Here is a 16,334-nt window from a genome sequence, read left to right as displayed (position 1 = left end):
CGGCTCTGGTCGCAGGGCCCCCGTCAGACAGCATCAGCGCTGCGCCCGCGGTGGTCAGGGGGTCCCCCCGCCCCCCTAGAATCAGAGAATAGCAAAGATCACAGTGGGATGCGATCGCGGACACCCTCTACCCACCTCCAGCCCCTCACCCTGTTCTCTGCGTGGCTCTGAGAGGGGACACGCAGTCCGGAAGGGCCCAAGTGGCGAGCCTCTCTCCCACCCCTTCCGGCCCCAGGCTGCTCTGGGACTGGGGCCCCAGCCGGCGCTCAGGTCGCACGCACAACCCAGATGAGGTTTCCCTGCGTGGAGGAGCTTCTTCCCAGGAGGACAGCAGCTCCGGCTCCCGCACCACAGCCTCCGGCCCCCTGGGGAAGATCGGGGTGTCCGAACCAAATGGACTGTTTTTTATTCTGGAAATGAAACATCTCGCCCCTTCCTCATCTCTTACAGTGGTTGCTCCCTTCTTTTAAACAGCAAAGCATCAGTCAACAGGGAAGCGGGCAGGACAGCCCCTGCCCCTCCAACAGCCCCACGGCCGGAGCTGCCCCCCAGCGCCAGCGGAAGGCTCCCGCTGACCGCAAGGTCCCCACCAGGACGGAGGCGTGCGTAGCCCACGGGAGGGGCTCTGCTCCGGGTACTGTGCGGGGCGGTCGGCAGAGCCTGCATCTGCCGCGCGGAGGGGACCTTCCTGCTTTGTTGGGGACACCTGCTGTCCTCCACAACACACCTCAATGGGCTGCCCTCCCGAGACCTTGGGGACAGTGCCCCACACGACTCCCAGGTCCCAAAGAGGCGGTAACCCATGTGGTGGTTTCCTTCCAAGCCAGGGTCCCTGGTCCCCCTTCTACACCCCCCCCAAAAGTCATGGCCACACCTCTGCTGCTGGCCTCTGTGCCTCCAAGGCCTCCGGTCCCATCGCCACAACCCACCCGGAGCCGGCGTGCAGCCTTACGAGACCCTGTACTCAGTGTTTTCCTGATGGCGGCCCCTAGATGTCCTTCCCCAGGCGCCCCCCTGTGGGACCGCCTCTGAGGCCCTCATGTCCTTCCTGCGGCTAAGACGTTCCCTTCCTCGATGCTCCGCAGCTGCAGCTGCCGGCCCGCAGGCGTCCTGCTGCCCCGGCGGCCCCCGAAGCCGGCCCCGGGGACAGTCCGGGCCGTGGCCAGGACCCTGGGCAACGCCTCCTCCCCGAACAGCTTGACTTTGGCTTCGGCCTCTATGGCTTCGGCCAAGCTGGCCGCGTAACTGTCCAGGGACTGGTGCAGTGCGGCTCCCACGCGAAGAACGGGACTCCTGGCAGCGTCTGAGGGAGAAGCAGAGAGGTTACCGAGGGCTGCGACCACTGGCTGCGGGGAACGGGCCCACGGATGCTTCACTGCCGGGGCAGGCGGCGACGCAAACCGAGGGCGTGGGTTTTGTAGCCAGTTTCCGAGGCTCAAAACTTTGGCGTCCCATTTCCTCCCTGGGGAGGCATGGAGCTTCCCCGACCTGTGTCTCCGGGGCAGAGGGAGGTCTCGGCACTCTTCCCAGGGTCCCGTAACGGTGACCATGAAGTGAAGCTGCCTGGCCCACAAGGGCCTGACGAATACTTCCCAGTAATGACAGTCACAATTCCACACCTTCACCAGGATTCCCTGGTATCAGCGCCCCAGAACCATGTAACATCCACGCCGCCTCTCTCCTGGCGACACGGGCTCACACCGGCCAGACCCTCCCGGCCAGAAGTGACATCAAGGTCCACAGGCTCCATCCAGGATCAGGGCCCGAACAACCCACACCAACAGAGGGAGAGAATCCTCACCCTCAACCTCACACCCACTGCCTTATTACTGCCCGGGCCGCCCATCTCTCCCCTGGCATTTGGCGGTGGGTACAGTTCCTCTCCTACCCCTCAACCTCCTGGAGCGGGGGTGACAGCCGCCTCACGTGAGGCACACTCCCCCGTTGTCCGTTTCCGGCAACCCGCAGCCAGCCTTGGGCGCTGCTCCACACGCACGATGAAGGAAGAAGGGAGGGATGCGTGGCCTCCTCCTCCACCCCCCCACCTGTGCCCCACTCTGGCTGCAGACAGGCTGCCCTCACAACTGTCATCCCCACTGAGCCAGCCCGATGCAGCCGACTGGTGCGCCGGGCGGACCAGGGAGGGATTCACTCACTTTTTATTTCTGGGGGTGACGCGTGACAGAGCCCACGAGGCTGCAGGCCAGACTCTGTCCTCGCGTCCACTTTGTCTCTCTAACCTCGGTGACTGTCTCTCAACTCGGCTGGAGTCGGGACAAGAGAAGGGACCCACGGCCAGCCTAGAGCTCGGACAGGGCCCTGCTTCCCTGTCCCGGTGGGCACATCCACGTCCCTGACTCCGCCCCTTCCGCCCCCGGGATGCCGGTGGCTGTGCCCGTGCTGGTGGCTGTGCTCAGGGGCCGGGATTCAGAGCAGAGAGAACCCTCTGTCTGTGGGCGCACTGCGTGGCCCCCGTCCCTCTACTGATCAGCGTGTCTAGGGGCGACAAGGTGCTGAGGCTGGCGTCAGGACAGCCGGGTGACAAACGTGGGCGCTGTAGCGGAGCTCCTTCCTCTCCTGGAACTCACGTGCCCTCATCGACCCCAGGGGCAGCACATGGCCAAGGCGGCACCCTCAGCTGAGGCAGGAACACTGGGGGGGGGGGGGCACTGCTTCCACTTCCCGAGAGGCAGCAGAGGCTCAGAGCAGACAAGTTCGGCTGCCTGCCCGCGCCTCACCCAGACACAAGAGAAACTGTGGAAGGCTCAGAAGCTTTTACGCAATGTGGCAGCTTCCGAGGGAGATGGGAATCAGGATGGGGGTGGGGGTGTCCACCTAGAGGTCAACGGAAACCGCCCCCCAAGCCTGGATGCCGCCCACTCTGACCGCGGGGGCCCTGAGGCCCAGGGAGCCAGGCAGGGTGGGCAGTCGGCAGGGCGGCGAGGCTGGGACACTGGGCACGGGAGCCCGGCTGAGCCGAGGAGCTTGCCCGGATCCTCGCCCCTGCCCAGGCGGTCCTGAAGCAGCCGCCGCAGACCAACCTTTAACTTGTTCCACTTCGTCCTCAAAGGTCACGGAGCTCCTTCTCTTGGGGGGGCAGGTGCAGCGGGAGGGAGCGCTGTCCTCGGACGTGCGGTCCTCCAGCAGCATCACGTCTGTGCCTAGAACCAAGGCTGGGCTGTGCGCCGGGACTGGCGAAGCGGGCCCCTCCCCCCCCACCCCTGCACCCTCTCTCCGCGGGTTCAGTCCCTCCAACAGCCGCGTCTCCTGCCTGCACCGTCTGCCCAAGACCCACGGGTGCCGCACCTCATTTCAGGGACCGCGGCAGACGTGAGGAGCACGGTGTGCTACCCAGAGAGACAGGTGACTCGGGGCACTGAGCCAGGCCTGGGACTGGGGGGGCGGGCCCGTGACAGGGAGCTTTGTGTCTGGATTTCCATCATTGTGAAAAATACATTGTGCTAAATAAACATTTAAAACTTGAAAATGTAGAGTTCTTTGGAGATCAAAAAAGAACTGAAAAATAAACCCCTCAAAAAAGTGGAGAAACTAAGGCAGGGGCAGGGGGTCCTACAGAGAGAGCAGGGCTGTGGGGTCCGGGCCGCGAGGGGCCCCGCGCGACACGGGGCGAATGTTGGGACCAGCCTGTGCCATCCGGCCCTCCAGCCTGCTGCCCTTCACGGCCCCGGCGCTCCGGAACGAGGAAGAGGGGGCAGCGCGGGCGCCTCCTGCTGCGTCGGGTCAGGGCAGGCTGCAAAGGCGGCACCCTGCGGCCTGCGGGAAGGACGCTTCTCGGGCCGGCCTCAGCCCGCGGTCAGCCCGCCGGGTCACGCTCCACAGGGCCCCGGGGTCTGCGGCAGGCGACCGAATCCCTCGGTGCCTCCAGGCCCCTCACAGAGCTGGTGAGGACGAGGGGACGCGTGTGGCACAGCACTAGGTGCCCAGCGGTGCCCCGTCCGTCCGGTCCTTCCTAATGAGGCGCAGCCGGCGAGGGGTCAGGCTCACACTGCCGCACGCCGGCTCTGGGTGACCCACGGGCCGCGCTCCTTCTCCAGGCGTTGAGGCCGACCCCTTCCTCCTCCTGCCTGGCCTCCTCCTCGTCCTCCACGGTGTCCCGCTCAGAGAAGCTGTTCTAAGTCTCCTCCCCAGATACTCCGCAAAGGGCGGCTGCTTCCTGCGCTCCCCTCCCCCGCCAAGTCATGGTCTTCCCCTCAGGGCAGGAGCACGCGGACGGTCCTGCCCAGCCCACAGAAAGCTCCAGAAGGGCAGCTCGATGCTCCACCTCTAGAAGCTGGCGCAGGGCCTGGCCAGACGAACATCTACTGCGCGAATGAACGTCCTTCCGCGGCTCACGGGCCCCCGCGCCCCCGCGGGCTGCGGGCAGTGGGAAGGAGCCTGGGGAAGGACCCAGAGACCTTCCTTTCCTTCAGCTCCCGCGAGGGACTCAGAACCAGCGGGGCCTGTGGCCAGCGGCCGACCCAGCAGCTGGCGGGTGACGGACGACGGGCAACAGACGTTCGCAGGGAACGTTCTGCCTCCGGAACACCGTCGACGACAGGCGGGGTCTCCGTCTTGGCCCTCAGCCGGCCCCAGAGTTCCGTGGTACAGGCCGCGGCCAGGAGAAGCAGGTCAGGGCCAGGATGAGATGTCCGGAGCTCCTGCGGCGGACACGGCGCCAACCGCCCGGGCCATCCGCCCAGCTCGCGGGCCCCGGGGTGGAGAGCGGAGGCCTCTGCCGCGAGGGGCACCCGCAGCTGGCAGGAACGGCGACATCACAGGCAGCAGCGGGACAGAGGTGCTCGGGCCGCAGGATCCGGGGGGCGGGGGGCTGGGTGACAAGGCCCTGTGACAGACGGAGGACACTCCCGGCTCACAAGCGGAGACGCTCCGGGGCAGAGAAAGAGAGGAGCCTCTTGCCCAAGAGAGCCCAGCTCAGAAAAGGCCCTTCGGACACGGACCGCCAGCAGCGGGACACGCGCCGGTCCGGCCGGCCGTCCGACACGGATGGGGACAGCTCCCGGTCCCCCGCACGTGAACCCTGCACACGTTCCCCTCCCTGGGGCCTGTCAACAGCCCTGTGTGGGGGAGAACGGATCTCAAGTCCCCGTGTTATGGGGAAACCAAGGCACGGAAGGAACCCCGGCAGCCAGGAGGCCTACCTGAGTCCTGGGAGCAGCTGAAGCCAGTGTCCCCCGTGCTGCTGCTGTTCCCGAGGGGCTGTCCGCCCGCCATGAGCGCTGTGAGGTGGGGAGACAGGCCCAGGTCTGAAAGGGAAAGTCGGCAGCATCAGCACAGACCGGCCCCGCTCGGGCGGCCATGGACCCTCCATCTTCGGTTGTCCCGGCCGGCTCGCCGCTGCCCCCCGTCCTCTCTGTCCCTTGCAAACCGGGCTCTCCACCTCCGCGGGATCGGAAGCCCCAGCTGCCCTTCCCCCTTGTTCCTGCCCCGGGGGGTGGGGTGGTGGTGTCCGCACTGTGACAGGATTCCTTGGGCCCCCGAAGAGGAAACTCTCACAAGAACCCATGGCCACAAGGCAGGGGGAGGGAAAACGGGGGGCAAAGGGTCCTGGGAGGTGACCTCCCAGTAAACGGGATGCGGGCGCGCCGTGACCTCCTGAGATCCCGCCTGAATACTGGAAAGGAACTTTGAAGAGGCGCAAACCGCCAAGTGGGAGAGAATGCCCGCAAGCCAGAGGTGGGGACGGGGTCCCGACCCAGGGAGCGGGGCCCGGCGGCTGGGGAGGCCAGGGCGGAGGCGGGTCTCACCCCGGGGCCCCCAGAGCTCCGGAGCCAGAGGCCCAGCGGCGTCTGCAGCAGGTGTGGCTGCACAGAAAGTCTCTACGGGCGGCGGCCCCCCCACGCTCTCCCCAGCCCGGCTCCGCTGTTCGGCCCCCTTGCTGGCAGGAGGGGGAACCCGGAGGCCCGGCCTCAGAGACGCCGCCACGGCCGAGGCGACCCCAGACAAAGCACGGGCGCAGCAAGAGGCCACAGTTAACGTGGGCCGCCCCCCGCCCCTCGGCCTCCTGAGCACACGCGGGCCTCGCCGCCGGCATGGAGCGTGGCCGCTCCCCGGACACCCGGGCACAGGGTCAGCGTGAACGAGATGAAGGAACAAAGAGAAACAAAGAGCCTGGATCTCAGAACGAACAGCGGATGGAGCTTAAGAAGTAAGAAAAAGTGTCTCCACGAGTCCCCGGAGAAAGTCGCGAGAATGATGACCGCGTGAGCACGAGCCGGGGGTGGAGGCCGCAGTGGTCATGAGGAGCTCGAGGAGCTCGAGGAGCCCGTGGCTCGGACACCTGCGCACGCCCGTCCGGCTCAGCAGGAAGGCCCGGCCCGGGCCGAAGGGGCCCCCCGTTTTCTCGACTCGCACCGCAGCGCTTCGAAGGGCATGAGGGGACGCCAGCGGGCTTTCTTCCTGCCCCGAGCCGAGGGCGCATCCAGAAGGGCGGGCTTCTCTCCCAGTCACCCTCCGTGAACTCGGGGAGTCGGAGTGTGTTGGCGGGGAGGCCGGGGCCCAGAGAAGACCCCACATGCGCTCGGCCCCGTCCTGGGCTTCGGCCTCAGCATGGGACCGCGTGGCGGGGAGCCCGGCCTGGGGAGGAGCCCGTGGGGGGCCAGGCGCCGGCGACTGGGATGGCCCAGGCCGTGGTGGTTTGGGACACGTCTCTGAGCCTGGGTGAGACCGGCACGCGGCCCGGTCTCCAGCAGCCGGACGAGTCATCCGAGCTAGACCGCCGTGGCTGGGCAGTAAGGTCTGGAAACGGCCGCCAGGCGGCCCTGCCCGGGCCTGTGTTCATGCAGCATTTACCACTCGACAGCGGGCACTGTGACCCTGGTTTCTCGCACGGAACAATACCACATCTGCTGGGTTGGGCCCAATCCAAGCCCTGTTACGGAATTAAAAGAAAATAAAAAGGCACCAAGTTGACGGGCCCCGGGGAGCTGGTCAAGCCTGCGGTGAACCAGAGTCACTAGTGCCTTTAGGAGGCGGGAAGCGCCGCCGTGCGCTCTGGGCTGAATCGGGCACATGGAAGTCGCCGGAAGGCCTCCGGGCGGCACTAGGAAGGACGGTGCAGAAGCCAAGGCTCCGCAGTGGCCTTGCGTCCCTCTGGCCCAGACCGTCCCCAGGGGCCTGCGGCAGGACCCGGCTCCTGGGTGTGTCCGCGGCTCCTCCCAGAGGGCGGCGGGGACGGCTCTAACCCTGCTCCCGGAGCTCCAAGAACCAGGTGGCGATCGTAGCGGCTGCCTTCGCACGGCGGCCAGGCTCCCCTCCCAGCCTGGGGTGGGCCCTGGGCTCCCCGCCCTACCTGCCGGGGGGGGGGGGGGTGTCTGTGGTAGCCGTGGGAGAGTTGCTGGAAGGACCGTTGGGCCTTTCCCCGGAAGGGCCCTGACAGCCCGCAGACGCCGGTCAGCCGGGGCCTCGCAGGACCCCCTGGGAGCGCTCAGCACCCCTTCCCGCACTAGAAGCCCGTCCAGCACAGGGGCTGGCCCACCCACCACGAGGTGGCACAGCCTGACAAGGTCAGGGGCCCCGAGATCCACACTGCTCGGGGAGCCCCGCGGGAGTCAGTCAGTAAGCCCTCCCAGGCAGGTCTTCTGGTGGCTCCGACAGAAGACACGAGGGAAAACCCAACCCCTTCCTGGCTCCTCTTCGGCCTGGGGCTAACACGGCGAGAAAACCCAGGCTCACCGATGACGGTGGATGCGGATCCCGGGCCCGGGAAGGCCCTCTGAGCTCCGGTCCCTGCACTTTTCTACCCAAAAGCATCTGGCAAAACTGTTTTCCCTCTGCGGGGAACGACCAGCCGCTGCCTCGGGACTCACCAACCAAACCCAGCGGGAGTTTTCCGCCCCGTCTCCTGGCCCCGCGACCTCGGGCTGCACCCTCACAGCTTGCACGGAAACCCTCAGCCAAAACCGAGGTCTGTCCTTGTGCTGCCCCGCTGCGGCCTCGGCCCGTTCTTCTTGCCCCGTTCCTAGCTTCCACGGAACATAACGCAGCTCCTACTTTTTGCCTGGAAGCCAAGTGATTCTACAAAGCAAGTCAATCAGAGAAACGAAACCAGACCCTGCATGCGGTCCTGGCTCACGAGACCTACGTGGAAACACGGACCGGCCAGGGGCAGAGGACGGCATCTCGGTGGTTAAAATCCTAGGGTACAGAGAGAATCTTCTCCTCTGATAAAAAGAAAAAACAGTCCCTCTCTTGGGGCGCCTGGGGGCTCAGTGGGTTAAGCGTCTGCCTTCGGCTCAGGTCAGGCTCTCAGGGTCCTGGGATCGAGCCCCGCATCGGGCTCTCTGCTCAGCGGGAGCCTGCTTCTCCCTCTCCCACTCCCCCTGCTTGTGCTCCCTCTCTCGCTGCGTCTCTGTCAAATGAATAAATAAAACCTTTAAAAAAATAAACACAGTGGAAACATCTCTTTAGGGGAAAAAAAGATCCCTCTTTTGATCTCAGGGTTGTGAGTTCAAGCCCCACGCTGGACACGGAGCCGACTTTAAGAAAAAAGCAAAGAACAGATGGTCCCCGACCTCCTTCCTCTCTCCGGAAGCGACACTCCCTCAGCCCACGACGTGAGTCGGCGATGCTGGTCTGTCGCTGCCTCGCGGGAAAGCTCTCCTCCTGCACCAGCACCGGACAGTCAGGATGGTTATGAGCGGTTTCTTTCCACCCTCCTGAGCGGGAAGACGGGAAGTCGTGGGACTTCTCCACACTGGGATCTGAACTAGCTGTTCCCAGCCGCCCTACGTGCCTTCAGAGCCTCTCCCAGCAGCCCCTCCAGGTGAAAATCTCCCTCAAACACGACCCAAAACCATCTCTCTAACAACACAGTACTGACTGCTGGAGGCAGAACAAGGCTAAACTCCCGGGTGAAGGCTGAGGGAGAGAGGATACTCGCACAGCCTCAGCGTCTTAATTACAAAGGAAACAACAGTGACTTTACGGGGGGGACCCACCAGATACCTCCGTATGGGCTGAGTGTGTCTCCCCAGAATTCGTAGGCCCTAACCCCCAGCGGGACGGCATCTGGAAGCAGGGTCTCTGGAAGGGAACGAGGAGCTGACGAGGTCATGAGGGTCAAACCACACGGCTTGCTCTGTCCTGTCCCCCCCCCCACCCCGTGAGCCGCAGCAGGGGGACAGCTAGGAAGAGCTCAGCGGAGCGCAGCCAGCGGCACCCTGACCTCACCGAGAGCCGTCCGTGCCCGTGCTGGGAGCCCGTCTGCGGTGGTCTGCGACCGCACCCCGAGCCTAGACAGGGAGCATCAAGGCATCCCGGACTAGTAAGACATAGGTGCCCCTGACGTGACGGTTGGGTCGGCGGCTCCGGGAATGCAGGAGAAACAACAGACATGACTGCCGGGCCCCCGTCTTCCAGGCCCCCCGGCCTTTCCTCAGCCCTGACTCTCCCGCCGTAAGGACGTGTGCCCAGGTCACGTCTCCACACGCAACCTGATACCTGTGCAAGAAACCGGCACATCGGGGCTCCCCCCACCTCCCCTCCTGAATACGGTGCCTTACACGGCTGTGAACCTACGCCCGGTCTTAACCCAGATGAAAGACCCACTCGACCGCCTGCCCCGACTCCTCTCGGGTCACGGCACCTCGCCCGAGGGCGCCTTTAATGAATCTTGCCTGTGCCCACCTCAGCCGCTGTCCTTTATCTCGCCTGTGAAACCTACCGTGACCTCGACGGGAGCGCGGCACCCCGCGGCCGTCCCGCCCGGGCACACGACCTCGTGCCGACCCCGAGAACGCGCCGGCGAAACGACGCGCAGGCCCGTCCGCGAAATCCCCGACCGCTGCCCCGCGGGGCGTCACGGAAGCCGAGGGAAGCACGAAGACCCCTCAAGGCCTGCACCAGACAAAGAGAGCCAGGACAGGAGTGGGAATGGGGTCCTGGCACAGACGAGGGCGGGCTCGGGACGGCGGTGGAGCCCGAGCCGACGTCTAGTTAACGCGCTGCCCCGAGACGAGTGTCTCAGTTTCGGCCACTGCCCTGGCTCGGCCGGTCGTGAACACTGGGAGAGGCAGGGTGGGTGCGACGCTCCGTGCCCACTTCCCGGCGCCTCTCCAAGTCTGCAATTAGTCCAAAATAAAGAAGGGTTAAAAAAAAAAACGATCTCTCTAGAGTCATTGCTCTGGGTCTCCCCACAGGCCGAAGGCCTGTCTCCAGAAACTGCTCCCACGTCAGTCACCAGAGGGAGGCGCCGCTTCACACGCGGGGGATGGTGACATTTCAGCGGGGGACAGGGGGCACGTGGCCCAGGAGGGGTGCGCTCGGGCTGGGCGGCCGAGGCCGGCGGGAGTGCCCGTGAGCAGGAAGAGCTTTACGGGACGCTGGGAACGCGGGAGGGAAGCACGGGCCAGGAGCGCGGGCGGCCGGCCCCACTGTCGGGTGTCTGTAGAAAGGCGGCCAGCGAGCCGGGGCCGGCCTGACAGAAATATATCTGAGCCCTAGTGTCCCCTGCCTTGAGCTGCGGAGCTTGCGGAAGGGACCCAGGAAAGACGCAGGACGCTCCGCAACGTTCCTGCCCAGGAGGACACCTGGGCTTGGAGGCCTCGAGCTCACCCACAGGGGCCCTCCTGGTCCCGGCACGTTCCCGCGTCACCTGTGATCCTGTTGGAGATGCTGAAGAGCCGGGACGTCCTCTGCCGCTGCACGAACGGCTCCCGGTAGTACCGATCCCCAAAGCACATGCCTAGCAGCTCCTTGCGGACCGTCTTGTTCCAGAGCCCGTAGATCAGGGGGTGGCAGACGGCGCTGGTGAAGGACAGCCACGTGGCCCAGGTCTCCAGGGCCGGGGAGACGGAGTTCTTCCCCCAGAGGGCCTCGGAGGTGATGACAAGCATGTACGGGCCCCAGGTGACGGAGAAGGCCCCGAGGACCACCAGGATGGTGAGGAGGGCTTTGCACTGGTTGGCTGAGTAGACCACGCCCTGCAAGGCGGTCCTCCTACTGCCGGACGACGAGGTGGAGGTGCTGGAGTTCTTCCTCCCGTCCCGCTGGGCGTCCTCCCCCGCCAGGACCACCGTGCCACAGTGCACCTTGCGCGCCTTGACCCTGGCCACCCGGAAGATGAAGCCGTAGCACACCAGCATGACCAGAAAGGGGAACAGGGCGCACCAGATCTGCCAGAAGGCCGTGTAGCCAGGCTCCCGGTGCCACGCGGCCACACACATCCACTTGAACTCGTCGAACTCCATGGACGACCAGCCAAACAGAGGTGGCAGGCAGCCGACGAGGGAGTGAAGCCAGATGTAGACCAGAGCCATCACAGCCCGGTTCCCCGTGATCTTCATGGGGTACGCCATGGGGTACAGGACAGCGTAGTAGCTGGAGGATGAAGGGAGACAAGAGAGGAGTCAGAGGGGAAAGGATCCCAGAACGGGCCCCCGTGCCCTCCAACGTGGGGAGCCTGCAGGAATGTCTGGCGCGATCCAGCCACGGCGAAGGCTCCCAAAACAGCTCCTTCCCTCATCCTGTCCCTGACATGTCACAGATGGGGCCAGGTTACACAGCTTTGTGCGAACCTTCTTCCTTCAAGAGCTGGGTGCCAGGATGAACCCAGAGCTCAGGCAGTCCTGTTCCCAGAGCCCGGTCAGAGCAGGAGCTGTGGGAGTTCTGCGGGACCCGGCCGGATCACCACGTTTCAGGCATGAATCCCCTGAGACCAGTTTTCAGAGGGTCATTAAACAGCAGAGTAGTGTGGGTGCCTGTGTGGCTCAGTCATTTAAGTGTCTGCCTTCAGATCAAGTCATGATCTCAGGGTCCTCAGGGTCCTGGGATCGAGCCCCGCATCGGGCTCCCTGCTCAGCAGAGTCTGCTTCCTCCTCTCTCTCTGCCTGCCGCTCCCCCTGCTTGTGCTGTCTCTCTCCCTCTCTGACAAATAAACGAATAAAATCTTAAAAAAATAAAACCAATAATATCAAAGGACTGTGGAGTTGATTCATCCGACGACCATTCGCTGAGGGCTGGCTGTGCGGAGCACTGTGACGTCACCGAGAGGCAGTGAGGAGAGGCGGAGGGAGACGGACAGCAAGAGCAGCGGGAGCACCTGGGATGCTGAGAGCCGCACACCAGCCGCACACCAGCCGCACACCAGCTGCCTGGAGCGGCGAGATTGTCACTATCCTCGCCGTACAGATGAGGACACTGCAGCAGAGAAAGAACCCGCAGCCTGCCCAAGACAAGGGAAAGAAACAAGTCCCATGGCACAGGCCAGCGGGAGGCCACCTGGCGGGGCTGGCTGCTGGTCCCTCAGCCCTGTGTGGAGGGGGCAGGCTGGGCAGGGCACCTGTTTCATGGGTCAGAGCCAGCTCCTGCCGGAGGTGGCCCCCAGACCCGGGTCTTCACAGATCAGAGGCCCTGGCCAGGAGGAAGTGAGGAGAGGCAGCTGGGGGCAGGGGTGAGTGTGGAGAGGCCAGTGCACGCCCGTGGGGAAGCTGCCCAAGCACCGTCAGACAGAGGCAGAGCAGAGGCAGAGCTGGAGGTCAGCGGCCAGGGGCCAGGGCGTGCGAAACCGTGCAGGCCTGAGCCTTGAACCGGCAAGGATGAAAGTATGTAGACCACGGGGTCGGAAGCAAGCGAGTCCCCTTCCCACCCAGACATTTTATCCAAAGGAAATGCTGTTTAATGACTAACAGGGTTGCCCCACGAGGGCAGCATGTGCGAAAGAAGAGGTGTCCGTGCAGACGCCGCCTGGTACAGGCAAGATGTGAGGAAACCCTGTGCTCATGAGCGTCACACCCTCCCGTGAGGCGGCCTCCCCACGGGCACCGTCCTGAGTCACCCCTGAGCACCAGCAGCTCAGGGACAGGGCCACGGTCTGAACAGCCCGCCGCCAAGCCTCTCCAGGGGGGTGGGCACTGCACCCGTGTGAACCACCGTCCCACCCGAGGAGAGCCTGGGACGGCTGCCGTCGGGCGCAAGCTCGGGCTGAGACGGGGCGTGGGCAGACCGCCGTCCTGACTGTGGGCCTGAGGCACATCGCTCGGGCCCAGCATGGATTACGGCTCCACGGCGCATGGCCTGGGCTGAAGCCGTCGCAAGCTCATCCCTGAGTCTGCACCTTGCAACGTCCATGCGGCCCAAGGAAGGAGGGCGCCTTCGGAGCTGGAACGCCTGGGCGTGGGCGGTGACTGCCTGTCTGTTCGGGGCTCTGCCGTCTACGAGCTGTGTGACCTCGGGGGGCTGAGTCAGCCTCTCAGGGTTTCTGTTCTCAAACACGGGAACCGCAGGAGCCCTGCCACAGGTCTGCTCTGAGGACTCAGCGGGCAGGACAGAGGGAAAGGCCCGGAGCGTGCCTGCTCCTCACACGGCAGAGGGGCCAGCGCCTGGCTTCCCCCATCCACCAACCTTTCCCCTTCCTTCCTGAAAACGAGAGCCCAGAGCTGTGTGCTGCTCTCGAATGCCATGACCGGAAGGGGACACTGGTCCCTCCTGAGTCCCAGGAGATGAACCAGGCAACTCTGGGGGGTCTCCTACCCTGTGCCAGGTGACGACCGAGACCCTGCCCCGTGCAGCACCATCCCAGTGCACGACATGGAGCACGTACGCTCGGGCCAGGTGGAGGGGCACCTGGGAGGCTCAGTGGGTTAAGCCTCTGCCTTCGGCTCTGGTCATGATCTCAGGGTCCTGGCATAGAGTCCCGCATCGGCCTCTCTGCTCAGCCGGGAGCCTGCTTCCTCCTCTCTCTCTGCCTGCCTCTCTGCCTACTTGTGAGCTCTGTCAAATAAATAATATCTTAAAAAAAAAAAAAAACCCAAGGCAGAGATTTCAACTTCTCTTTCTTTTTTGTGAGATTTACTTACTGAGAGAGGGGGAGGGTATGTAAGCAGGGGGAGGGGCAGAGGAGGGAAACCTGCCGAGCGCGGGACCCGATTCTGGGCAGAGTGTTCCCACGACCCATGAGATCACAACCTGAGCGGAAACCAAGAGTTGGATGCTACGTGCCGAGCCGGCCAGGCGCCCCAGATCTCTACTTTTCTCTGCCTCATTAAGACTCTGCAGGCCCTCTGACCTCAAGACCCCGCGGCACGAGCCTGGGTGTGGAACCCAGGCCTGGGGAACGTTAACCGTGTGGCTCCTTGGACTGACTCCGGCCTGGCGGTTGTAAAAATGATGACAATTAATAAGCCGTTCTCCGGAACAGAGCCTGTGGCTGTTCTTAACACAGCTCGTTACTGTTGCTTTACGGCCGGACTTCTCATGCTCCCCACGGCTCTGGGTCCACCACGGACCACAGTTCTGGCCACGAGCAGTTCCGGTGGGACGTGACCGTGAGAGTGCGGCCCCAGCTGGGCCCTGCATCCCCTCAGGGTGCTGGGGTCGGGGGCCCGTCTCCCAGAGTCAGAGGGGCCCCTCACAGAGCAGAGCGCAGCCATTTATATCCAGACCCTCCAAGCACCACCCTCGTTTTAGGGGCTGTTTTCAGTTGATGCAGAACATTCACTCCACATCTGCCCACCAAGAAAAGAAAGAAAGGGTTAGGACTTCATAGATTTGAGACTTCATTTCTTTCCACTTAGCCTCATTTAGGCCTAGCTGCAGGCTGAAGGAAAGCACAGAAAAGCGACCGCCCGCTCCCCGCAGGCCATCAGAGGCCGAAGCGGAGGGTTTCCTTGGCCTTCTGGGCGCCCAACTGGCTGCCGGAGCTCAGTCTTCTCTCCAGCAACTCATTTTTACGCAGGAGCCCACGCTCGAGCCCCGGTCCCACCAGAGGCCCCCGCCGTGTGGCGTGTAACTGAGCTGCCGTCACGCAGCACTGCTGGACGCCCGGCGGCGCCCAGGACGGCCCGCAGCGAGGGTGACCCGGCCCCAGATGGCAGCACCACCAGGCTGGAAACCTGGAGCCCCTGAACCACCCGCCGGACCTGCCGGGCTCTCGCTTCGAGGTCCGTGGGGCTGAGTGGGAGCCCGGCCTTCCCCTCCTCACACCGGACGAGCTACCTACCGGCAGCGTGGGCTTGGGCGGGTTCACAGAGCCCCACTCGGCCCCTCTGCAGGATGGGGGTCGGTCGAGCTGCTGCTCACCGGCCGGGATGAGAGTTCATTAAAAGCACAGTGTGGCGCCTGGCAGGGGACTGGCCAGCAGCCCCTCCGGTTGGGGTCACGACCAGCACCTAGGATCCCGCCTCTTCCGCTTTCTCCGAAAGGCGCCCAAGTCTCCTCCTCGCCCGGTTCTCTCTGCCCCTCCTCTGCCGGGTCTCACTCGTCTTCTCTCGCCCTCCACGCCCTCCAGCCCCTCCCCGTCTCTGTTTCTCTCTCACACACACAGAGTTGCATCTTCAGGTTCCAACAGACCAGGGCAAATATGTGACCTCCAAAATCACCGAGATTGAGTAAAATTAACTTACTGAAACTGAGCAGGCAGGAGTGCCGTTTGTCATTTAAACGGACAGGATCAAGGTACCTGGTCCAGTCAATCTGCATCTTGAAGCCACGTGAATGACCAATAACAAGAAAAACAAGCGTGTGTGCCCGGAAGCCACCTGAAGACCCCAAGTTTCACGCCGCCCCCACACTCGTCACAGGGGTCCGCCGGCTCCACCTCGGCTTGCAGGGCAGAGACCGGAGACCTGCCTGTCACCGCAGGGAGGCCACGGTCCCTTCTCCACTCCGGCTGGGTCACCAGGGGCCACCGGCGCCGGGCTAGGGGTCTGGGGCGCGGGGATCGGAGCTCCAGGGAGACACGTGCGCTGCCGTGAGTCGCGGGTGTCAGCCCGTCTTCAGCCACGCCCCTGGTCCCCAGCAGCGACGGACCCACATGCCTCCCCTGCTCCCCAAGCACACCTGGCCCCGTGTCCCTTCTCTCGGCTCTGCGGCCCGGCGGTCCCTCCCGCACAGTGACGTCCTGCCTACTCCGCGGTCCACACAGGGTCCCACCCTACGTCCCTGCCCCTGCGTGGGCTCCCTGGCGTGTCTGTTCCTCTCATCCGGCCGTGTCTCCCCAGCCGCCGCCGCTGGGCCAGGCCTGCGTCCCTGAAAAACTGTCACAGAAGAAGCGGAGGCCGTGCCTTTGCGGGCGGGTCCTACCCACCACTTACGTGCCTCTGGTCCTACTCGCTGTTGGACTGATGAGCCCAAGGGTCCCCTTCCCCGGGGGCTTACCCAGCCTGCCCCCCAAAGTGGGACAGCAGCTGGGCCGTGCCGTGGTGTTTCGTGTTCACCACCACACCCGCCTGCCTGCCCGCCGCCCCCACCCTGTGAACTCCCGGTGGACGAGGTCTGCCAGCCTGAGGACTCCGCCCAGAGCCTTCCCCGGCTGGACGGCCGCACCCCAGTGGGAGAGAAGCAGCTGGATGAGGTCAGCTCTCTCCGCGGTGCTGCAC

At 64.5% G+C, this 16,334-nt stretch overlaps 1 protein-coding gene across 5 annotated transcripts in view; it reads right to left on the bottom strand.

The window, feature by feature from the left end:
• Positions 1 to 383: 383 nt before the first annotated feature.
• The window catches only part of GPR161 (G protein-coupled receptor 161), a 44,115-nt gene continuing 28,164 nt past the window's right edge, over positions 384 to 16,334 (bottom strand). For all 5 annotated transcript variants that reach the window (XM_013049308.2, XM_045087781.1, XM_045087782.1 and 2 more), the window contains 4 exons: positions 10,613 to 11,337; positions 5,160 to 5,264; positions 3,042 to 3,161; positions 384 to 1,303 (listed from right to left, as the gene is read on the bottom strand). In XM_013049308.2, coding sequence (XP_012904762.1) covers positions 1,038 to 1,303; positions 3,042 to 3,161; positions 5,160 to 5,264; positions 10,613 to 11,337 — 1,216 coding nt within the window. In that variant the 3' untranslated portion in view covers positions 384 to 1,037. The remainder of the gene's footprint in view (positions 1,304 to 3,041; positions 3,162 to 5,159; positions 5,265 to 10,612; positions 11,338 to 16,334) is intronic.

The sequence above is a fragment of the Mustela putorius genome, unplaced genomic scaffold (assembly GCF_011764305.1).
Source record: "Mustela putorius furo isolate JIRA1106 unplaced genomic scaffold, ASM1176430v1.1 tig00001451_pilon_pilon_pilon, whole genome shotgun sequence".
NCBI classification, from domain to species: domain Eukaryota; kingdom Metazoa; phylum Chordata; class Mammalia; order Carnivora; family Mustelidae; genus Mustela; species Mustela putorius.
Note: the sequence above shows the minus strand (reverse complement) of the source record. Positions and strands in the feature narration are given on the sequence as shown.